Below are 25,399 nucleotides of genomic sequence, written 5' to 3' on the forward strand. Positions count from 1 at the left end.
GAGGAACAAAAAATCCAGTTCTTATAGAACTGGGGTAGCAAGTAGGTAACTGGCCATGGATGTAAATGCAGGAAGCTGGTTATGAGTAAGCCAAGTACACAGCAAGACTTGTGTTTTACTCAAGTTTTTTTTTTTTTTTTTACTCAAGCATGGTGACTAGATCCCATCTCAAACACCTCCTCTGATCAATGAATAATGGCTTCTCGGAGCATTCTGTTGAGGAGGATTCTGAGGCTCCATATCAGCTAAGTGAGAAAGGATGTTGTGCTTGATAATAATGTCTGTCATAGTCATGAAGTTAGAGAAGAGTGGTGGCACCTGTACCACATATTTGTTACCCCTATTAAGCTTTGGATGCACTGCTGTAGGACTCCGAGGGCATCACTGGCCCCAGAGACTGGACAAGACAAACCCAGATAATGTGAATAAAGTAACCCAGCAACCCACTCCTCCGTTGCAGTTGTTTCAAACTATTCCTATATTTTTCAAGTTCATGAAACTCTGACAATCCTCCATGCTTAAAAGATAACCTCTTTGGCCTTCCTGAAAGGAAGGAAGCCATGTGACATGAGTTACCCTGCCTCCATCACTCAGTGTCTCTTATCTTCCCCCATCTTTCCTCCTGTGATTTTTCCATGACAGAGGATAAAGTGTCCTTCCTCCCCTTCAGGGCGGCTTCTCCATTTTTTTTTTTTTTTCCAGAGCCTATTACTCATCACTTAAAATAGCTGTTGTGGGGAAATAAGATTTGCTTGGAAATGCATTCCTGATCCCAGAGGCCTCTCCCATACCATCTTGCCCTTCCCTGTGACTGTAACTTACCAGTGGGCATGATTTTCACAAATTACTATTTTTCTTTGTTTCAAGTTAATTTTGCTCTGTCATCAAGCTCTCAGATTACAGCTCTAATTCTAACTAATTGTGCATGGAATTTGCATGATTTTGTAAAATACAGATAAAGGAAAATGGAAATTCAGCTTCCTGGTTCCCACCCCTTGCTGAGCATGTCTCACATTGGCCTGATGCTGTTTAATTACAGGAGTTGGAGTTCATGGTCAAGTGTAAAGAATGTGGGTATAATGTTGCCATCTAATAGTTCAAAGGAAATACAGCTTAGATCTGTTATTAAAACTGTGTTCTGATGTATTTGAAATGTTAACATCTATGCTCAGAACGAGGTCTTGAATATTATATTTTCAGTTTATTTGAAGATGAGATTTTGGATTGTGGTTATGTTTCCTGAACTTGCTTTCTTCCTTAGTTGACCTTATGCAGGGAACAACTTATTAATATTTAAGTAACTAATCCCAGTACTGTCTTCCTTCAAAAGCAAGCCACATAACTCATTAGCAACTCACATTAGTATTGATTAAAAAGTTTTCTTGCTTACTTTTATAATCTTTATTTAGCTGAGTTCTACAGTATTTGTGATATTTCTATCATCATATTTCATCGGTGGAAATATATTTTTTCAGAATATATATATATATATATATGCGCGTTAGTTTTTATACTGTAAGTTGCTCACCTGAAAGTAGTTTTTAAAAATCTTAAGTCTTCACAAAGAGGGAAGTAAAATATTCAATATCTAAAATTATCCTTTTTAAAGGAACATGACATTCTCCAAAAACAATAGAAAGTATACTCATTGCATATTTATTTAAGGCAGGGAAAAGGAAGCAGTTCTGTTCTTTAAAGATGTGGAGAGAGACAAGGAGCAAGAAAGAACAGAGCCAAAAACTACTTCTATTTTTAAGAAAAGAGGGAGAAATTGAATATGCTTTTTACAAGGAGAAGACACAGTATACAGTGGTATGTGTCAGACTTTCAGTAAAAAGCAAGATTCTTTACTGATATCTAACAAATAATAGACCTGAAAAATAAGAGCCTGGTCATCTTATTTTAAAATGAGATGATGAAATGCAGATAAATTGAACCTCTGAGTCAAAAATGTATTGGGTTCATTGGCCATTTTTAGGATAGCTTTGACCTTTCCATAAAGTGTGAAAGGTTCCTGTCTCCCATAAAGTCGTGACCTTAAAGAGCAAGTTGTATTCATTGTTTAAAAAAGTTAAAAAGAAATAGAGTGTTCTGACCCATCAGATGTGTAGTTGTGTCTGTCACACAGAATTCTGTCAAGAAAATAGCTAGCAAGTCTTGAACATAAGGCATTCTGAGGCCAACATTCCCTTTTGATTTCTAAAGGACTTATTGTTACTTCTGGTTTTAAAAATTGCAAATTGGGGTCTTAAAAAGTATTTGATGTTAGTTCACTGAACTCTCTTGTTAGCCAATTCATAAGCAGAATTACTGCCTACCATGTATCTGACAATAGAATGGAGAACCGGTAGAAACAGCCCTTAGTCTCCATGTTAGGATGAGTGAGCGTTCGTTTAGAATGTATTTCACCAGCACTTCTTCAGTTTGATTGTTAACCCATTTGATTTCTAACTCTTAGGAGATATGCAAATACTGAAGTCCTTGGTGTTCTAATGCAGTAAATAGATATTTTTTTTTTCTGTGTTGTTATGTGAGACACCTTAAGTATAGATTGGTGTTAAAACAAGTTTATAATAATGCTATTGATGTGTGAAAACAAACTTTCTAAATGAAAATCAATACCTGGGACAGCTTATAAACTATTCTTCATAATCCCTTTGGTTGGAATTCACAGAGTGGTCATTTCTTTTTGGTTTAAATGCTAAACCTGGCCATCTTTGGTTATCAAATGGAATTTGTTGATACAAGATGTATTTAAACACCACATTTGTTGGATCTACTTATGAATCTTTGGAAAAACTAATTGTAGTAAAATGGAAAAAGGCTGGGACTTGTAGTCATCTGGGTGAACTTGAATATGATAAAACTTCCTTTCTAATCTGTAAAATGGAAGTGAAATTATATATATATTTAAATATATATATTTTAATATACATATATAAATTATATGTATTATATATATAATTTATATATGTATATCAATTCCATTACACATATATATATGCTGTATATAGCTATAGTTATAATTTCCATCAGTTTTGCCCCTCTCTTCCTCTCCATGCTTAACGTTCCAGGGTCTACACACCTCATTGCCCTCCACACAAGTTAGTGTTATTGTATATTGTGATGTGTTTGCCATCAAGTGTGTATTCATGATATATCCAAGATAGAAGGCATGCTTTTCTTCTCCCAGGCCTATGTGGCCAAGAAGCATTTCTGAATCTCGTGAATTCATTCTGCACTGCATCTACCAGTGTTCACCCTTCCCCCACTACTGCCCTGAAATTTCACCATTTTGAGTTTATTGCTTTTTGTCTTGTAGTTTCTAACTCTGCAACCAGCGCTCCCCAACCCCGAGCCCTGCAACTGCAATGCATTATGATTTCTTTTATATTTGTATCAATGCCTGAGCTTGGGGCCCCAAAACTATAGACTACACTCTTAGCTGAAGGAGAGAGGGGGAAGAAAAGGAGTTCATCTGGGATAAATACAAGAAAGGAATCTCAGGGAAGAAGAAGGACCCACAGCCACTATTTCACACATTTACCTGGACATTTTATGAGATTAACCATGTTTAGAGTCCTAGACATTTTATTTTTCAATCGTTTTTTCTGAAAAGAAAGAATTCTTACTGTTTAGCTGAAATGCAGCTTTTAGCTGGTTTTTGGGTTTTTTTTTAGTAATTCAGTAATTTATGTGAAATTTTTATTGATTTACATTACCTCTCATTGTTTTCAACCTAGTACTAAAATGAAAAACCTAGGCTAGCATTTACTTGTACAACTTAGTGCATGGTTTAAGGAAGAAGGGGAAAAAGCCTTGTTTCCTCGCCCTATAACCTAGTGCTTACCTCTGAGGTTTATTTAACATGGCAGGTGGTGACAAACTGCTGCTTATGACATCTCTTGCAATGTAATTCACCACTCAATGACAAATGCTTCTGACAAATATAAACTTGGTATTATTCTAAAATAGAAAAAAATCAACATCATTTGGATATGGGATAGTAAAAATGGCTTCTCTAAACACGTGAACTAAATTAGCTCTTTAAGGTGAGAACATATTATAAGTGGCAAAGATAAAATAGAATGGAATTTTTGTTTTCCTTAGAATTTTTTTCTTGTCAGTTGTCAGAGTAAATTAATACTCCTAGAAGCAGTCCTATTACCATGTCACCCTGTGCTGTTGTTTTTTTAGTAATTTGAATTGTTGGTGCTAATTAAAAAACTACCTTGGAAGTTAATTGGGGGTGATACTAGTTAGTTGTGACTGAGGACATAACCATGTTAATTATAGATTGTAAGCCAGACAAAGGGCTAGGCTTTTCTCCCTCTTGAATCTTGGCTAAGGTCATGAGTAAGTTGTTTTTAAATCATAAAATTTTAATGTTAGACAATTGCTAGAGGACAAGCGTAACTTCACATTTCATTAGGGGGCAGTTGGAGATGTTAGTGGTGTTTTGCTAGGCAGTTGGCACACGCTTCTGATGACGTAGTAAATCAGCAGTGAAATTAGGTGAGACTCACTACATGAATACACGTTTATGTAACAGTTTTTCTCAGACTTCAGTCACATGCCGCCTTCAAGATATTTCCTGCCTGCGCTATTATTTAGTTGATATTTTCCTCTAAGCTAATTACATGTTACTTTATTTGTACTTATTTTTGACAATAAGCAATAATACTCATAAATTCAGAGGCTGATTTTTTTTTAAATTATACATTAAAAACACATTATCAATGATTTTTTTTTAGTATATGTGCTGCTGAAGTGAGCACACAAATTTTTTTTAGTTTAACTTCTTTAATGTAAAAAAGAACTTGGACCACTTTTAAATACCTCACATTTTAGGATACATTTATATGATCTATATATATGCCATTCATTTTCGTAATTTCTTAGTTCTGTTTTTTTTTTTATAGTTTTAGAAACATTGATTTTCCCCACATTTGTGGAAGTTGGAAATGTGTTTATGTATGTGTAATACTGAAAAGGAGATGAAAAGAAAACACGTTTCACAGAATTACTTCTTGGTCTGTTCTAGAATTATAATAGCGAGTACTAATAAGAACAGGCACACTTTGGAGCATTGTATGGAAGAGGCTTCTAGTGGCAAAGTGATGAGAGGCAGAGCTGGGAGTAGGACCAGTTCACCAGCCACAGCCCATTCCAGAGAGTCATAGATGGCAAAATAGCAGCTCTGATCGATTGCTAATGGCTGATGGCTGTTTCTGTTGAGAACTCTGAGGCTTAGTCTGGGCTCAGCAGGGAGGAGTGCAGTGCTGATAGTGATGTCTGCCCCAGGCTGGAAATAGGCAGGAATAACAAGTATGCCAGGGATTTGCCATCTCTATACTGTGGGACAGAACCAGTGTATAGCACTTCTCTGGCTATGGTTTTACATAGAAATAATTTTTTTTTAATTGTTTTGTTTTTGGAGCATTGGATTTGTCATCTACTTAATATCTCCATCCTTATTATTTTTTACTTTGGTGTGTAATTTTATTGCACTACGCATCTAATATCAATCATCATTAAAGTTTTATTTTCAATTTTTTTAATAGTAAAAGTTATGTTGGCTCTTCCTTTGCTTTTCTCTGACCATATTCTATTAGGTTGGTGCAAAAGTAATTGCGGTTTTTGCCATTAAAGGCAATGGCAAAAACCACAATTACTTTTGCACCAACCTAATAATTTTCACTCTTGTCTAGTGCTATTTGCAAGGCTTATCCAGTCTTAAACTGAATTCCACAAAGTGGCTTTGGACTAACTAGACCTCTTTGGATTCTCTCGTTGAAGTTGAATTCACTCACTTACGTTTGTCTATTTCTAATGTGTATGTATCACCTTTTGTATTTCCACACTCCCATCAGTCAGAATGCAAAGGATACAACAAATGTATGTAGTATTAATGAGCATTTTTCTACAAATGACATCAGAAATGTAAGGGGATGGTTTATAAATAACTAGGACTATCTTTTAAGAGTGAGAGCTTCTTGACATTGACTCAGGACAATTTCCAGAAAGGTCCAGTTTTTTTTTTTTTTTTGGAGACGGAGTCTCACTCTGTTGCCCAGGCTGGAGTGCAGTGGCCAGATCTCAGCTCACTGCAAGCTCCGCCTCCCGGGTTCACACCATTCTCCTGCCTCAGCCTCCCAAGTGACTGGGACTACAGATGCCCGCCACCTCGCCCGGCTAGTTTTTTGTATTTTTTAGTAGAGACGGGGTTTCACCGTGTTAGCCAGGATGGTCTCGATCTCCTGACCTCAGTTTTTCAAACATACAAATAAGAATGTTTCCTTTCCCTTCAGATTTCTTCTTCTTGTCCAAAGATAGATGAAAAGACAAAGGGTTGAACTGGCAGATTCTACTCTAGTTTAAATGGAGGCACCAAGATTTGCATTTTTAAAACAAATCCTGGCACTCCCATCCAGGCTTATTCCTGTCCAAGGGCCAAGGTTGTTTTCTTTGGCACTGCATTCACCCTTAGAGCTTCTGAAAGATCTGCTGATTAGCCCAGTTCTACTCTTGCATGTTCCCCATGTCCAGACTGTATACCTCAGGTACCCCAAATCAGTATGCAACCTACTTCTAATCAAAAACCTCAAGCTTTGCCCCGTTGGCCATTTCTCCTAATTTTTCCATGCTTATTCTAAACAGCAATAGTTCTCACATTTAAGCATGCATCAGAGTCACCTATAGGGCTTGTTAAAACATAGATTGTTGGACCCCACCCTTAGATTTCAGATCAGGTAAGTTTGGGGTGGGACCTGAGAATTTGCATTTCTAACACACTCCCAGGTTGTTGATGCCACTAGTCTGGGGACTACACCTAAGAACATTGCAAAATGATTCTCTTCTTCATTTCAAGCCCCGCCAAACTGAGACTGAATATGTAGGTGTTGACCTAGTTGCCCTCTAAGTGGTCTTTATTTATCTAAATAGTTGCTTGCAACATGTAAAAATTCAAAAGGTGAAAAGTATATAAGAATTTTTAGCAGTGATTCTTCTGGTGCCCCTGAATTCTTTGTTTGTTTGTTTGTTTGTTTGACACGGAGTTTCACTCTTGTTGCCCAGGCTGCACTGCAGTAGTGCAATCTCAGCTTACTGCAACCTCCACCTCTCGGGTTCAAGAGATTCTGCTGCCTCAGCCTCCTGAGTAGCTAGGATAACAGGCATGTGCCACCGTGCCTGGCTAATTTTGTATTTTTAGTAGAGACGAGTTTCGCCATGTTGGTCAGGATTGTCTTGAACTCTTGACCTCAGGTGATCCACACACCTCAGCTTCCCAAAGTGCTGGGATTACAGGCATGAGCCACCGCGCCCAGCCACCCCTGAATTCTTTCCACCATTCCTGCCAGCTCCTCTTTCCCATCCAGCCTTCTGTACCACCACCTTTATTTCTTCTTTTTCCCTCCCTCCCCACATACAAGCAAACCAACCAACAAAAACCCAGAACACACATAGGCTGGAACACAAGGGGATAAAATGCCTTGAATTGCAATGCCATAAAGATGTACTACTCTAGGGATGGGACGGCGTCCACACAGAAGCAATGTGAACAATGCCCCCTAGAGTTGTGCAACGTGTGGCCTTCTTGAGCAGTATTGTTTCGCAACATGTAGCAGCAAGAATCCTCTTTGTAAGCACTGTTCCATCGCCTGGTTGGTTTTGGCAGGATGGATGACTAACCCACTAGTGGGAATCCACAGCTAGGATAGACCCTCCAGCTCTTTGGCTGGCTTCTAAAAGGCCACAACTTTAGAAAACCCGTCTGTAATAACCGATTTACCACAAGAGGTAGCCTCAGGCCTAGATCAGTCTAGACACTTGTCAGCAGCCCCACCTTCAGTGAGAAGGACTCAGAAAACACTGTCTCATTGGTTTACTCATGGGGAGTCTTCCTGGTCCCACCCAAGGGAATGCCTCCTGTAAAAGTTCTCTTCCCAAACAGACTAACAGCAAGAGAATCCCAGAAGGGGTCAAAAGTCAAGGGGTCAACTCATTCTTTCCTCATATTCCTGATTCAGTTTAAATCAACCCCTCAATTTATACATCAATCTGTCTAATCCCTCTACAGCCCTTTGGCTCTTCTCCACACCCTTGGCTGGGAAACTTTCTTCTTCCCTCCTCAACCAGTTCGCACCCTTCATTATTCAGCACATGTTGAAATGAGCATCATCGGATCTACCACTCCCTGGATGCTTTGTCATGTCACTGGGAGAGAAGGTGGAGAATGTTCCCGCAGCAGAAAGCTCCCACACCAGCCTGTGTGTAGACTTCCCAGGGGGAGGTCTGTGATGTGTATCTTGTTTTGAAATATAATGACTTAGTGTTTCCACTATATCCCCTTCTTGGTCAGCTTCCATAGCATATCTGTGCTGTAGACAATAATGACAAAGATGGTTTTTGTGTGTTTTTTTCTTTTATTATATGGAGGATTAATATGCTGCAATGCATCCACTATATTGTGTGCCTTTTTCACAAAGAGTTTTATTAGAAAGATCAATTCTCAGCCTAGATCCCACTATGATACTTTTAAAGTCCTGTCATTATCTTCTCTCTGCTAACGAATTCAGGAGGAGAACAGGTTTCTGGTTTGTCGTTATTTCTAGGGGTAGAATTCCACATCAAATATAGAAAAGCATCTTATACGTGGGATTTTTTTTTTTTCCCCTTTGGAAGGGGGGCTTCTTCTGTGATACCATCTACACACTTTTTTAGTGACTTCTTTTTTATCGATTAATACAGACTGACTGAGGACTAGAAATTGGGACTATGGTAAGGGTGAACAGCGATTAAAATATATATCTCCGCTCACCACACATTTCTGCCCACATGGTTCTTTTTCTGAGAGAGTGGTTAGGAACAGTGCTAGTCTTGCTAAAACTGCTGAGTTTTATTTCACACTAATAACACCTGGCATCTTTATGTGCTAAGGATAAATTAAGCACTCAGTGAACACAGGGTAGACATGGGTTTCACTATGATGTAGCTTATTCTGCACTCATATAGAGAGAGAAATCTGTGTTGTGGAAATGTGTGTGTGTAGGCATGTATGCAACATTGCAAAAAATATTAATAGCTCTGGCCATTTTGATGATTTTAGGTAAAGGTAGCACTATCTTACATATTCTGATGAGTTATTAATAGAGACACTGAGAATAATAGAGTTAAAATGGCCCTTAAACACCATTTAGTCCCAAAATCTCATTTTACAGACTGAAGAAGTTGAGAACCAGAGTGATTATTTTGAGGAATTATAGAATATATTCTTTGAATTTAGTCAGAATCAAAATAGAACTCAAGGATTTAATGCCCATTCCAGGGCACTTTCTACCATACCATGCTGTTCCTCAAATAATGAATAAATTATTCAAATACACGAACATTATATCATTTTATAGAATTCTAAGTTATGGGTTTTTGGGGTTTTTTTTGTTTTGTTTTTGAGACAGGGTTTTGCTCTGTCACCCAGGCTGGAGTGCAATGGCACAATCACAGCTCACTGCAGCCTAGACCTCCTGGGCTCAAACGATCGCACCTACCGCCCCTCAACTCCCCATCCCACCTCAGCCTCCCAAAGGGTAAGGATTACAGGTGAGAGTCACTGCACTGGCCTAAGTTAGGTGTTTAAATGATTCTGAGACACACATTCTTTCCCATTTTGAAAATATATTATTTTGAATTTTTAGACTTACAGAAAAGTTGCAAAAATAATTCAAAGGGTTTAAAAAAATATATACCTCTCTCATCCCATTCCTTCTAATGGTAATATGTTAGAAAACCATATGACAATTATCAAGAACAAGAAATTAACAATTACACAATATCAATAACTAAACTTCAGACCTTATTTGAATTTTGCCAATTTTTCTGCTAACCTTTTTGTTTGTTTGTTTGTTTGTTTGTTTTTGAGATGGAGTCTCTCTCTGTCACTCAGACTGGAGTGCAGTGGTGCCATCTTGGCTCACTGCAACCTCTGCTTCCCAGGTTCAAGCGATTCTCCCACCTCGGCCTCCCGAGTAGCTAGGATTACAGGCGTGTGCCACCACACCCAGCTAGTGACCTTTTTTTTGTTGTTGTTGTTCCAGGATCCTATTCAGGATCTCACAATACATTTATGTGTTCTTAATCTCTTCCAGCCTATAACTGGTTCTCAGTCTTTTCTTAGCTTTTGTAACTTGGCACTTTTGAAGAGTACTCCTCAGTTATTTCTGTACAATGTCCCTCAATTTGACATTTTTTTTAGAGACAGAATCTCACGCTGTCACTCAGGCTGGAGTGCACTGGCTCAATCATAGCTCACTGCAGCCTTGACCTCCTGGACTCAAGTGATCCTCCTATCTCAGCCTCTCAAGTAGCTATAGATGAACACTATATCTATATCTATATCTATATATAGTTATGTATATATATAGTTATGTTTATAGTATTTATATATATAGTTATATTTGTTTTGTTTCTGAGACAGGGTTTTGCGCTCGCTCTCTCTCTCTATAGATATATATATATACATGGAAAGTTATGCTGTAACATGCATGGGAATACCAAGCAAATAAAAATCTATAAGAAAGATGCCTCCTCTTCTTCTTTTCTTCTTCGTCTTCTTCCTTTTCTTCTTTTATTGCTTCTTCCTTCTTATCTTACTTATCCTCTTCTTTTTTTTCTTTTTATTCTAATCTTTCTCCTTTTCCTTTTCCTCCTCTCCCACCTCACCAATACTCTTTCTCTTCTCTGTCCACTTTCCTGTCTCCATATTTCACCTACTAAAATAGTATTTATTTGTTCCGCATCGCTGTAAAACTGCTGCTGTTTGGTAGAAAAAAACTATAAGGGAACTCAGGAAGCTATGTTACCCAAGTAATTTACAATTTGAGTTGATTGGAGAATATGCCATGGAGAAAGCCTGTTAGGAGATGATTAGCCTGCCATTCCCATGTCTTTTCCTACTTAAATTTATAAGATAGTTTAGGACTCAGATAACTGTTATGTCTTAGCTAGTGGTTATTCAGAAATAAAATAAAAAATCTGTACCATACTTTTTTCCCCAACTAAAATTAGCTCAGAGCACAGTGCAGTGGGTGTCTGGGCTTTTGGTAGATGAGGCTGGGTTGTGCAGGTAGAGATTATTGAGTACCGTAGTACTATATCAGCATGCAAGTTTAAATTTGAGGGTGGGTGTCAGCTTGGAAAATCTGAGTGTTTGCATGGGCTGAGAATTTCTCCAGCCTTTCCTGCAGCTGTCAGAAGTGCCCTGTTTTGCCCTTCCCTCACACCTCCTCCCAATAATTCTATTACTCAGGGGAAGGAGACCTGGGAGGGTGAAATGACTCACTATTCTATTAGACAATGGGACACTTGGGTTTTGACTAAGGCTGCTCAGACTGCCAGAGTCCCGACCTCCATGGCAACCCAGAGGCACAGGAAATCTGAGATTTAAAGTTGTGAACTCAGTATTGACATGAAAAATGCCACTTGTGTTGTGCTGAAACAGGCATGCTGATTATGTAACAGCTTCCAACACATTCCCTGCCGGTGCTGGGTTTTGATTGGCATTTTATGGGCCTTATTACTCTTGAAAACAATACTGAAAATGCCATGACAAGCTCAGGATGGAAATATGAACACACGATCCTCTTCCTGCTGAACTAGAAAATAGCTTTTCGAAATTCTTGGAAGAAGGTGGAAAGATCTTCATGTAGATTCATAATGATCAGTCTCTTTTTGTTTCTTGGGAGGAGAAGGATCCCCAAATCTTATATCAATTTAGCATGATCTAGTCTCCAGAACTTTTCTTTGGGTTTCTTATAACTTACAGACAAATGTTGACTTTTAAAGTAGAGAGGGAAATGCATAGGATATTAATGGCTTGATAAATATTTATAGCAATAAATTAGAGTTTTTTGCATTCATAGTAATTCCTTGGTAGAGGGAGTTTATTGTTTAAACAATATAGAGATGGAAATGCAGCAGAAATTTAGATTTTTTTCTTTGTTTTTTTCCTTCTCTGTTTAAGGTGATTTTGTTCTCTGTATAACAAATTTTCAAAGTAGAATGGAGCTTCAAAAATGTCAATGAAATATAAATGGTATGGTGCATTTGTTTTCATTGAATTGTTGGCTGTCTTCAAATATACTAGGATAGCAAACACTCTGAATTAGGATTTCAGCCTCTTCAATTTCCTTCTGATTTTGTATAACTAAAATATATTAATGAGACTGCATGCACACCAGCATCCCTGGATTCCAAATACCTATCTGCTTTGTTATAAAATTAATGGTAATAATAGCAGCAACAATGGAAATAGCTAAATTTATTGAGTTCATATTGCTTTTAAAACTTGCGAACCAAAGCAGTCCCATAGCCACTGTGCTATACTTTAGTGTTATTTTAAAAATCATGCTCAACTAAAAGTGGGAAGGCCAGGCAGCTGGTTTGGTGTCACTTCTCTCCTAAGATGAATGCCCTCTGCACTCTCAAGTGGTGAAGCAGGTGTAGGCAGAATATGTACAGAATGAAAAACTATATTTGTGAAACACTTCGAAAGAAAGGCATTGTGAAAATTGTGTTTTGTTTTGTTAAGTATTGAGGGATATGGAATTAGAAATAATAGTACAGTTGAAGCAGAAAGATCATTTTTCTGAAGCACATGTTCAGTGCTGGCAAAGCTTAAACTGTTTTTGATGAACCTGTTTTCATGTGGAAATTACTATAAATGGTCAGCAGATACTTGACAGTAGATACTAAGAAGTAGGCTTTTTAAGGAGCCTACTTCTGATTGGTCGGCAAGATAAGCATGCACGTGGTGATTGTTAAGAAGCAGCTGGTGTCAGTTTAAAAGAATGATGTTCTATCCACTTCCATATTGGCCAGTCTGAGAACAGGAACATCAATATTTGAAGTTACATATTCAATATTCATTACAATATTCTGAAACTAGTTGTTTATGGAAATATATTGATAACTTAACAACGCAATTCCAAATGCCATTTTTTATAGTTATACTTTTTTGCTGTTTCTTAAAATAATGTTACTAGATCCATATTCTAATTGTTTCCAACTTAGAGATGGCTGAAAGTTAATATATATTTTTATAACTTCATCATAGAGGTGACAAATTTTATCCAGTATAAAACAGTGAATTTTAAAAATCTCATTTTGCTTCAACAATATACAGTAACTGGAGGCGTGTCTACTGCTATCTTATTTAGACAAGTGTAAATAACCAAAATCCACAGAGCAAATTACAGTGCAGTTGAAAAATATGACTGCTTTTCAGTGGGGCATGTTTATATGAATATTCAAGGAGATGACAAATATTTACGTTTTTCATTCTTCATTATTAAGAACTTGAGAAAATGAACTTGAGTATTTATTACTTGTGAAGTGAAAGATAATGAGACAAAATCCTAAAGACATTTCTCTTTTAGATAACTGGTTTTAAACTCTGTAAGCAATAAAGCTGCTGTCAATGGAATTATTTTAGATGTTATCTTTTGATGATGGATTATGTTTTTTCTTGTCTTTTTATTATTAATTTTCATTTAGTTACGTCATATAGCAATGCATGCTAATCTTAAGCATGTGGACTTGTGTAACCACCTCCGATTAAGATATGGCACATGCCTATAATCCCAGCACTTTGGGAGGCTGAGGCAGGGGGATCATTTGAGTCCAGCAGTTTGACACCAGCCTGGACAACATAGTGAGACTCCATTTCAACAAAGAATAAAAAGTCAGTAAAGCATGGTGCTACATGCCTGTAGACCCAGCTACTCAGGAGGCTGAGGTGAGAGGATTGCTTGAGGCCAGGATGTCAAGGGAGCTGTGATTGTGTCACTGCACTCCAACCTGGGCAACAGAGCAAGAACCTGTCTTCAGATGCTCCTTCATCACCCTTCTCATTTCATCCTCTCTTCCTGTACAAAGCAGCCATTCTTCTGAGCTCTGTCATCATCCATCATTTTTGCCTGTTCTTGAACTTCATGTAAATAGATTCATACTATATGTTCTCTTTTGCATCTAGACTCTTGCTCAACAAGACATTTTGAATTGATCTATGTTGTTGCATATACAAACAATTCATTTTTTAAACTACCGTGTAGTACGCCGTTGTATGCACAGACATTTATTTATCACTGTTTTGTCAATGGGTATTTGAGTTTTTCCTATTCATAATTTAACAATTATGAATAAAGCTGCTATGAACATTCATGAAGCTGTCTTCTCATGATCAATTACATTCACATTTCTTTGATATATATACAGGAATCAAATTGTTTAAACAAACAATTTGTGGTATGTGTGTAATAGTGGGTATGTATTGATGGGTGTGTACTGTTATTCCAATGTGGTTTTAATTTGCATTTCCTTGAAAAGAATGACATTGAATACTTTTTCATGTTCTTATCAGCCATTTGAATCTCTTTTTTGTAAATGCTTCAAGTCTTTGCTGATTTTAAGATCAGTTTTTTTTTTTTTTCTAAATGATTTTTGTTAGTTTTGTTTGTTTGTTTGTTTGTTTGTTTTGAGACGGAGTCTCCCTCTGTCACCCAGGCTGGAGTGCAATGGTATGATCTTGGCTCACTGCAACCTCCACTTCCCTGGTTCAAGCAATTCCCCTGCCTCAGCCTCCTGAGTAGCTGGGATTACAGGTGCATGCCACCACGCCCCGCTAAATTTTTTTGTATTTTTAGTAGAGACGGGGTTTCACCATGTTGACCAGACTAGTCACGAACTCCTGAACTCAGGCAATCCACCCACCTCGGCCTCCCAAACTGCTGAGATTACAGGCGTGAGCCACCGTGCCTGGCCAGTAGTTTTGTGTGTGTGTGTGTGGGGGTGTGTGTGTGTGTGTGTGTGTGTGTATGTTTTAATGGTTTGGATTTGAGTCCATCATCAGATATAGACTGTGAATGTTATTTCTCAGTCTGTGTCTTGCCACTTCCCTCTCTTAACGTCAACTTTTGATGAACAGAAACTCTACGAATTAGACTTAAATATAATTTTTAAATGATTAATGATTGTTGTTTCCTGTTTAAGCAAACTTGCCTATTCCATTTCTTATTTTCTTATTTATCCAATTCTCTTCCATGCTAGTGCTTTTGAGTTCTATATGAGAAGTCTTTGCCCATTTACTTCATATTTTCTTTTTATTATTATTATTATTATTATACTTTATGTTCTAGGGTACATGTGCATAACTTGCAGGTTTGTTACATATGTATACTTGTGCCATGTTGGTGTGCTGCACCCATCAACTCATCAGCACCCATCAACTCATCTTTTACATCAGGTATAACTCCCAATGCAATATCTCCCCCCTCCCCCCTCCCCACATATTTTCTTAAGCAAAATATTTTGAACAAAACTTAGCTTTCCTAATGACTCAGAGTCCTCATTTTTAATGGTAATTACTACTGTCCAATAAATTTTGTATAACCTACCCGATAATGTTGTTACCAGGATAAGGATGATATGTATGAAAATTCTTGATACATGGAAGCTGTTGTCCTTTTTGTTCTACTCTGATACTTCATATTCTTATTAAGGGTATAGGACAGTTATTAATATTTTTATGCTCAGTGGTTTTTAACAACTCTAAATTTTAAGTTATTATATCAAATTCTGGGCTGGACAGGTAAGGAGTCTGGCATACATGATTGCAATTGTCAGGTTTCTTTGTGTATAAAGTCTTTAAATTTATATGATAGGCCAAAAAAACATATTAGCTGATAATAATACTTACTTTTAAATATCACTTAAAATTTCTCTTCAAAGGCACTTTTTTAAAATCTCTTTTTAACACCTTTATCCAGTGAAGTAAAATAAAAAAGACGATACTCCATTTAAATGTGTGTACTATCATTCAGCTGCTATGGCAGAATATAGAAAAGTTCTCACCCTGTGTGGTCCTTTCTCAATTTGTCACTCAATTGGTTGGACTCATACATGTGTTAGACCAATAGCCTTAATACTGTTTGTTGGTTAGCATCATCTGGGAAAACTGTAAAAAATAAGAATGTTCAGCTACCAACCCAGGGAATTCTTTAAATTAGTGCGGCTGGGGTGGTGTCCAGGCATCAGTTGTGAAAAAAAAAAAGAAAAAAAATTAATGTGCAACCTGGATGTGACTCTCCTGTTGGCTTGGGGCAGGGTTTTGCAAACTTCAGCATGCATTAAGAAGGGCTTGTTAAAGCACAGATTGGTGGGCTCCACCCCCAAAGTTTCTGATTCAGTAAGTCTGGATGGACCCAAGAATTTGCAGTATTGGAAAGTTTTCAGATGATGCTGATGCTGCTGGCTGGGGACCACAGTTTGACAACCTCTGGATTAGATAGCCATCACCATCCCTACCACATGTAAAATCTGCTGGTCATTCTCGTCTGTTGCTGTCTCCCATCTGCCTCTTCTAGCCCTGGGGTTCAAGTTCTGTTTTTTTGTTTGTTTGTTTGTTTGCTTTATTTTGTTTCTTCAAGCACACTACTAAGCTATTTATTTTCTCACTTGCTCAGCGAGAGCTTTAGGATTGACTATGTATTACTTTACCTCTTTTCAAAAGAACTAAATATCTCCTTCAATATGAACTGTGAAATGACTTTTGATAGTATGTATCTCATCTTGAAGAGTGCAAGTAAGTCAAAACAGGGGAATTTGAGAGTAAAACTTAGAAGCAAATAGAGATCATCCTAGAACCACTCATTCAGCCAGAAAATCAGGTCACAAAATTATAGCACCTATCTCCAGTTAAAACAAAACAAAACAAAACAACAACAACAAAAAAACATATATAATAAAATCTGTACAAGAATAGAAGAAAACCTGGACCCAAACATCAGAGTGTTGGTAATGGTAGTATCCAGCTATCCGGGGTTATCAATGATCTGGTGGCCTTTTGTTATCTATATCTTATGATTATTTTTTCCATAGGAAAAATTGAATAAAAATAAAGCAATTAAAAAGTTATAGAAATGCTTTTACACACACACACACACACACACACACACACACACACACAAGCATTTATCCAGCACGGATTTGATGAAACTCCTCTACCTATGACCATGCCAAGCATAACAGGGTCTCAGAACACAGAAGCTTACAGCCCTGTTGAGCAGACAGGAACCCCCAGTTTATATTTTCATGAAATCTAGTAAAATGTTGAGTCTCCTTGTAGTCGTAAGAAAAATATATAAAGACATTAATGATCATTGACTGTGGGAGACAATTTCTCAGGATGTTAGTGCCTTTGATTTTTTTTCCTAAAGAAAACTTGAAAGGACTTGGCCTGGTAAAAGCTGCTTTTAACTTGACTCTACACCTTTTATTTTTGAAGTCTTGAAGAGTTTTATTCATTTATATTAGATTCAGCTGGATAAGGATCAGTTTCTTTCACTTTGGGTGATGGGCCCTCCAAGAATGAAATGATACTTTATTCACTGAAAGCATAGAAATGCTTTAAACATAAATGAATTATGGCTCTGTTAATAACCATTAATGTTCAGATCTCCAAAAGGTAGCAAGACCCTATTTATAAACTAAATTCACTGGTTGGTTGACATATATAATCCTTGTCCTCTTCCATCATCATCATCAGCAGCAGCAGCAGCAGCAACATCATCATTTTTGTAATATATAGTTTTATCAGTCCATTCTCACGCTGCTTGAAAAAATACCTGAGACTTATAAAGAAAAGAGGTTTAATTAACTCACAGTTCCACATGGCTGAGGAAGCCTCAGGAAACTTACAATCATAGCAGAAGGCACCTCTTCACAGGGCGGCAGGAGAGAGAATGAGAGCTGAGCAAAGGGGGAAAAGCCCCTTATACAACCATCACCCCCATGATTCAATTGCCTCCTCCCGGGTCCCTCCCATGACATCTGGGGATTATGGGAACTACAATTCAAGATGAGATTTGGGTGAGAACACAGCCAAACTATATCAATAGTATGTATCGTTATTAGATTCTAAAGTCAGCCTATAAAGCAAATTCATGTTCAGTCAAAATTAACCTTGTTTAGTTGTTTTTTTCAAACTACTTAAAAAAAGGAAAAAATCTTGAAAAATCCTTAAGAGGCCTGTATTGCAGACCTACATTTATCAATGAGATCAACAGAGCCATTTTTTCCTCCAGTGTTGAAGGGATATATTTCTTCAGTTTACCAGAAAAAGTGATTGGTTTGTATTCATACTCACGTTGTATGAAAACTAGGAATAATGTCTTTATTTTTAATGCAATTTATTTATTTGATTAAATTTTTTAAAAAAATTTATTTATTTAGTGATTCATTTTTTTAAGACAGTATCTCACTCTGTTACCCGGAATGGAGTGCTATGGTACAGTCATGGCGCACAACATCCTTAACCTCTTGGGCTCAAACGATCCTCTTGCCTCAACCTCTTCAGTAGCTGGAACCACAGGTGCACACCAGTGAGGTCTCACCATGCTGCCCAGGCTAGTCTTGAACTCCTATGCTCAAGCAATCCTCCCACCTCAGCCTCTCAAAGTACTAGGATTACAGGCATGAACCACCACGCTCAGCAAAAAAAAAACGGTGTCTTTAAACATTCTGTATCACTCTTAGCTATGATACTCACACTATGAAAGGAACATGGGAACTGAATACAGGCATCCCTTTGTATCTGTGGGGAATTGCTTTCAGGATGCTCAAGTCCCTTTTATAAAATGACATAATATTTGCATATAACTTACACACATTCTCCTGTAGACTTTCAGTCAGTATACTCCAGATTACTTGTAATACCTAATAAAGTGTAAATACTATACAAATAGTTGTTGTACTGTTTAGAGAATAATGACAAGAACAGAAAGTCCATACATGTTCAATACAGACAGAACCATGCATTTTTTTTTCTGAATATTTTTGATGGGTAACCATCAAAACTAGTGGTTGAATCCATGGATATGAAATCCATAGACATGAAGGGCTGATTGTATGATGGAAACAGTTTATCCAGATTTCTCAGCCCATTCAAAGAGAGGGACAGAAGATTCCATCTGACATTAGTAAATAAAAGGGGGGAAAAGAGCTCTGAATTACTTATTATTCTAACTCTTTTTCCTTCTTTTCTAAGTATATATTGATAGCTAATAAATCACCACAGAATCCAGGGGCTTAAAATAATGTATCATTATATCTTACAGTCCTGTGGGCTGACTGGGTTCAGTGGGGCAGGTCTCACTTGGGGTCCCTCATGCAGTTACAGTTAGCAGGCTGCTGGGGCTTGAGTCATCTGAAAACTCAACCTGGCTGGACATCCAAGATGTGTTTTCACACCGAGCTCAAAGATTGGTTGGACCAGGTGGTACGTTTACATAGTGCACAGGGAAGCTGGCCACCCCACCCTAATCTTCTTATAAAAATGGGGTCTTTGCTTGGCTGGCGGCATGTTGCTTGCTTCTTACTATACAAGTGGCTGGCAAAGAGAAGGGAAGATGGAGCCGCCGTGTTGGATATGCCTAGACCAAGGTAGCCTTTTCCTACTGGCATAACTGCTGGAATTCACCCAGGCAAGCTTCTAGCTTGCTTGTCTATGTCTGCAGCTCAATTTTACAGGCTGCTGTTTGTTAGAAAAGAAAATGATTTGGGGACTGCTTTTCATTAAAAGGAAAACCTTACCAAGTACTCCCGTACCCTCAGTACCCTCACTATCTGCCTAAATAATTTCTCCTTAACTCCTATATCACTGGTTTTGCCTACTGTAAACATTCCAAGGGGCAGGAAGCAGAAACTACCAGGCCATTAGAGGCTGTAGGTAGAACTGCCATAGTGCCCTTTCTACTCAATTCTGTTGTTGTAAGTAGTTACAGAGCCCGCTCAGACTGAAGAGAGTGGAGAAAGCCTTCTCCTCTTGATGTGGGAGGGGCAAGGTCACATTGCATTAAAACATGTGAGCTGGGAGATATTGCTGTAGCCATCTTTGGAAAATGCAATTGATTGTACCCTCCCTTCCTCTTTCTCACTCTCTTTCTCTCAACTCCTCTCTTTTCTCACCTTCCTAAGCATAGGGTTGAGTCTGTCCTGCAGTCCCAGCTACTCGGGGGGCTGTAAATTCATGTGATGTAAAATCATGGGTGACTCAGCAGCACTACAACACTTTCTAGTATATTTAGCCCTTTACATGTATTTTACATGCTACATAAGTCTTTATTTACATCATACTGAAAGTCTAATGCCCAGAAACAAGTGAAATTATTTTGTTTAATGGTTTGATATGTTCTATAAGGGGTCTGAGGTGAGGTGACTCAGTAATTATGATTTCAAAGTAATCAAGAATATGCTGTTGAAATAATCTCTGAGATTCTACTTCAATTCCAGGGTATACGGCAGAGCACTTTGGATTCATTTAGGAGGTGTGCTTACAATTTCCGTCTTACTCTCCGCACGTGAAGAGAATTCTGGAAGCATAGATGCTTCACTACTTTGAGTGAATTTAGCTTGACACAGCCGATTAGGGAAGACATCACCACTGGTTGTCATTCATGTGTGCTTCACTAAGTGGCGTGTCATCTAAAACTTCAACAGCCAGAAACTTGCTGTTATCCTTTCATTCACTGAGACAAGTTGATATAGAAGCTACTGGAATAATTAAGTGATACTTTTACACTATTTGCAGTTAGTTAGTAAAAGAGTTTTATATACATTTCTTTATTTGTTTCTACATCCTAGCAAACTGTCATTTTCATCCCCATTATACAGTTGAAGAAATGAGGCTGAGAAATTTATCCAAAATCATACAGTTAATTAAGGACATGTGATTTGGTCAACACTCTGAAGTTCCATTATGCCACATTGACACAGAAAACAAATATTCTTAGGATTAGCTAGAGTGCTTAAGAGGTGAGTAGTTGCTTTTTTTTTTTTTTTTTTTTTTTTTTGAGTTAGAGTCTCGCTGTGTCACCCAGGCTGGAGAGCAGTGGCGTGATCTCGGATCACTGCAACCTGGGTTCCAGTGATTCTCCTACCTCGGCCTCCCAAGTAGTTGAGACTGCAGGAGCATGCGCCACCACGCCTGGCTAATTTTTGTATTTTTAGTAGAGACGGGATTTCACCATGTTGGCCAGGCTGGTCTCAAACTCTTGACTTCAAGTGATCCTCCCACCTCAGCCTCCCAAAGTGCTGGGATAACACGCATGAGCCACACTGCCTGGCCAAGTATTTGCTTTTTATGGAGTGGCAGAGGAAGGGCTTTGCTTTCATATCTTTTTGCTTAGACAGTGACCACTTGATTATGAAAATTATGCTGGAAGAGAAATCAGGGAAAAATTTCAGAGAGAGATTATTTGGGAACAGTGTGAACTAACTCAGTCTTCACCTACTATAACGGAAGGACAGAAAAGTCATTGTTCCATTTGACAAATACTTACTGTGTCCCCTCTGTATGGAAGATCAGGCTAGGTACTCTTGGAGTAACATACATAAAAAGCACAGCTCTGCAGAACCTCAAGGAACTAAGTTTAGTAGAAATCAAAGACATTTTTACTATTAAAATAGAATAGAAACTGTCAGTTACCACCTTATGAAAGGTAAAGTGAAGTAAGATGACATAGAATAATCTTTTCAAAAAGAAAGAACGTTCACTTTGGCTACTGGAAAATTATGGAAGCCTGCATGGGATGAGAGTATTGGTATTGGAAGGTAGAAAATATAGAGAAGAAATTGGACCTGAAGAGTTTGGAAATTGCTGCATCATTATAGGCAATATGAAATAACAGATTGAACTAGTGCAATAGCCAGTTGGAAAGGGTCAAGTGAAAGCTGAAGTAAGGAAGATGTGGAAGTAGATTCTGTGGCACTTGCCAGTTGATTGGATGTATTGGATCGCAGAGTAGGGGATTGTCTCAGGGACCCGACCACCTCTTAAAGGCGCACCTCTCAATACTGCCACTGTGGGGATTAAATTTCAACATGAGCTTTGGAGGGCACAGATATTCAAACTATAGCAGGAATGGAAAACGTCTGAATATGGGTCACCATAAAGTTGGTGGTGCTGTCATGGATATCAGGAAATGATAATGGGTGGAGTATGTCACGGCAGAAAATGTATGACGTACCCAGAACTGGATATTCAAGAAGTGTTTATTGACAAAGGAGTCATTTCCAAAGGTTTTAGGATGGGGGCACCACAAAGGATAGCGCAGTATCCTAGTGCAGTACTCAGGCCTTAGTGGCTGATTTTATACGATTGCTATACCTGAATTGACAAGGGAAATAAATGATTACCTGGCCTAGAAAGGGAGGCTTATGTAGTGACAGCCACATTGCAGGAAGTGACATCTAGTGAAGTAAAATTGACCACCCCAGGCAACCTTTCAGTAAAGGAGCAAAGGGAATACATACCTGGACTTTATTATTCTCTCCTACTGCAGTCTCCACTGCAAGCCCAAGGGCAAGAGAGTCCTGTTGACGTAGTCTGTGTAATCAGCTTCTTGGGGGCACTGAGCAAGGTGGGCAAACAGATATGGATATGTGGATGCCTTGCAGACTGTGTGAACTCTAGAATTGAGCCTGGGTTGGGTCTAGCAGAGCTGTTTGCACAAACGCACACACACAATGACAGCCAAGCTAGACCCTTGGAGAATGGATTTATTTAAATCAGAGTTCCTTAACCTTGGCACTATTGACATTGTGGGTTAGATAATTCTTCATTATTGGAGGTTGTCCTATAGATTGTAGGATGCTTATTTAGGGGCATCCTTGGCCTCTACACACTAGATGCCAGTAGCTTGCACCTCCAACCCCTGCCAAATTTTGATATGAAAAATGTCTCTAGGCATTGCAAATATCCACCGGGGTGAGGAGCAGGGTGCCAAAGCAAAATCACCCTTAGTTGAGAACCACTGATTAGAGGCTGGACAAAGGAAGGTGAGCCAGAGAAAAGGAGGCCAAGAACCAGCAGTCTGAGAGGAGGAACACACACTTGGGAAGTGTGACAGTGGTTGACGTGGTTGAAACCCACAGTGCATATCCATAGAAATTCTTCATGGGGACTGAGTCTGTGAAGTGGAGAGGCAGAAAGGAGTAGATCAGATGGCAGCAGGCTGGGATGGGCAGGTGGGAAAGCAGGGCAGCCAGCATGGACCTCATTTGGCAGCAGAGGGAAGGTGCAGGGAAGCAGGGTATCTTCGACAGGTGGATTTAAGATTTGCTTGAGGACAGAGAGATTTGAACATATTGGTCGGATGAGGGGAGGAAAGCAGTGAAAGGGGAGGTTGGAGATGGGTAGTGAAATCCACCACCTGCAGAGTGCACACGCTGGCCATGTTCTGAGGGCTTTCCACGTATTACAGCATTCCACCCTCACGACCACTCTAGGAGGTTGTCAGGGTGGGTGCCCTTATGATCCCCATTAGCAGATGAGGTAATTGAGGCTCCCAGTGTTTACTCACTCATACCTAGTCCACACAGCTAGTAGTGGCCAAGCTGTATTTGAACCTGAGTTGAAGAGGAGTGAGAACATTCCAGTGAGCAGAAGAAGGATGCATGGAAACCCTTAGAAATAAGGAGGGAAGGTGAAAGTAAGTGACATTATGGACGTATTTGATGTATGACAGGAGGTGGATTATGGCTCCTGGCTTTCAACGGAATTAACAGGCTCAAGAAGGTAGGTGTTAATGCCCTCTGCAGAAGTAGTCTTGGCAGAGGCCAGCATAGAGGATACTCCCCAAGAGAAGGTTCCTACTTCAAAGTGTCAAGAGCACGGTTGTTCCTCTTGTCTGTGCCCCGGTGCTTCTCGGATCGTTTCAAAGGATTGTTGTTGTGTAGTTGTTTTTCTCATTTTTGTATGTAAATGTTTCCTGTTACTCTTGTAACAAATTACCACAGATTTCATGCTTTAAAATGACACTATTTTGCCATTCTGGAAGTTAGAAGTCCAAAGTCAGTTTCCTTGGGCTAAAGGTGAGGTGTTGGTGGTGCTGGTTTCTTCTGAAGTCTCTGAGGGGAACATCTGTTTATCTGCCTTTTCTGGCAGCCTCTATTCCTTAGTATGTGGCCCCTTCTTCCATCTTCAAAGCACACCACTCCAGCCTCTGCCCCCATCCTTGTCATCACATTGCTCTCTCCTGTGACTATGACTTCCTGGGTCCCTTGTACAAGGATCATAAGATAACACTGGACCCTCCTGTGTAATCACTGTCATGTCAAGGTCCCCACAGCAAGGTCTTTAGCTTCACCCAATCTCATTGGGTTAAGTGTCCCTTTCTCATATAAGGTGACATTCACAGAGTCTGGGGATCAGGATTGTGGACATACTTGGGGAGGGCTATTTTTAGCCTACCTCACTTGGTTTCTATGAAATATTCTAGATGAATGGAAAGATGGTGTAGCCTAGAGGTGAAGGACGTGACCTCTGTTGCTTAGAATCAAATCATCACTTCCCAACTCTGTGGCTTGAGTCAATCATTTAACCTCTCTGTGCTTCCATTCCCTCGTGTGTAAAATGGGGATAATAACATTCGCCTGTGCTATTTGGGGGATTAAGTCAATGCATGCACAGTGTGCAAATATAATGCCTGGCTCTTACTGAGTGTTCAGTCAGTACAGTCAATTATTATTCCTTCAATTACTTTATATAAACACATTCTCTTCAAAGTATTTTAACTAGAAGAGTGCTGCCCGTCTGATTAGTTCATAGATTAAGCTGTTTCTCTAAAACCAATGGTCATGTGATCGAAAGATGTCACTTCTTGACTGATATAAGAAAATGCAAAAACAGGGTTTGTGTCACTATGGATCCCCAAATCGCAGATGATTACCGTCGAGTTAGCCTAAAGTCAGAACTGACATTAGTGTCAGGAAAAACTCTGCTTTGTTTTCCTCTTAAGAAAAAATTGTAATAATAATAACCTTCCCTGCCCAGGACAAAGCAAACAACTAAACTCACAGCAAATCTTCACCAGAGTTAGCACATCAGATCAAGCTCTTTTTAACACCTTGACTGTTAAAAAAAAAAAAAAAAAAAAAAAAAATCACTATAACACCCAACTTAGCTGCTTCTTTTTATGCTGTTTTCCTTTAGTCTCTGAGACATCATGACCTTTTTAGATTCATGTTAGTAGGTAATATTTAAGTGCAAGAGTTATGAAATTTTAAAAATAAAAGAAAAATACACACACACACACACACACACACAATTAGGGTTTATGGTGACCTGAAGATTATCCTGGACAAACTGGATGTGACCTTGGGCAAGTCGCATATCCTGTCTGCCTCAGTTTCCTCAGCTGGAAATTGATGATGATGATACCCACATTATAGGGTGTTATGAGAGTCAAAAGAGATAATGGTTGTACAAGTGTATGCCTGTGCCTGGCACACTGTGAGCAACAATGAACAAGAATGACGATGATGATGACGACAGTGAGGATCATTA

General features: G+C 38.7%; 1 protein-coding gene across 25 annotated transcripts in view; it reads left to right on the forward strand.

The window, feature by feature from the left end:
• Positions 1 to 25,399, forward strand: part of LOC105481485 (mono-ADP ribosylhydrolase 2) — a 2,105,812-nt gene that overhangs the window by 1,005,471 nt on the left and 1,074,942 nt on the right. For 3 of the 25 annotated variants that reach the window (XM_071080870.1, XM_071080871.1, XM_071080878.1), the window contains one exon: positions 149 to 249. The exons of the other annotated variants lie outside the window; for them this stretch is intronic. In XM_071080870.1, the coding sequence (XP_070936971.1) occupies positions 189 to 249 (61 nt within the window). In that variant the 5' untranslated portion in view covers positions 149 to 188. Of the gene's footprint in view, positions 1 to 148; positions 250 to 25,399 lie in introns of those variants that run through there. 25 annotated transcript variants of the gene reach the window in all.

The sequence above is a fragment of the Macaca nemestrina genome, chromosome 15 (assembly GCF_043159975.1).
Source record: "Macaca nemestrina isolate mMacNem1 chromosome 15, mMacNem.hap1, whole genome shotgun sequence".
In the NCBI taxonomy this organism is placed as follows: Eukaryota; Metazoa; Chordata; class Mammalia; order Primates; family Cercopithecidae; genus Macaca; species Macaca nemestrina.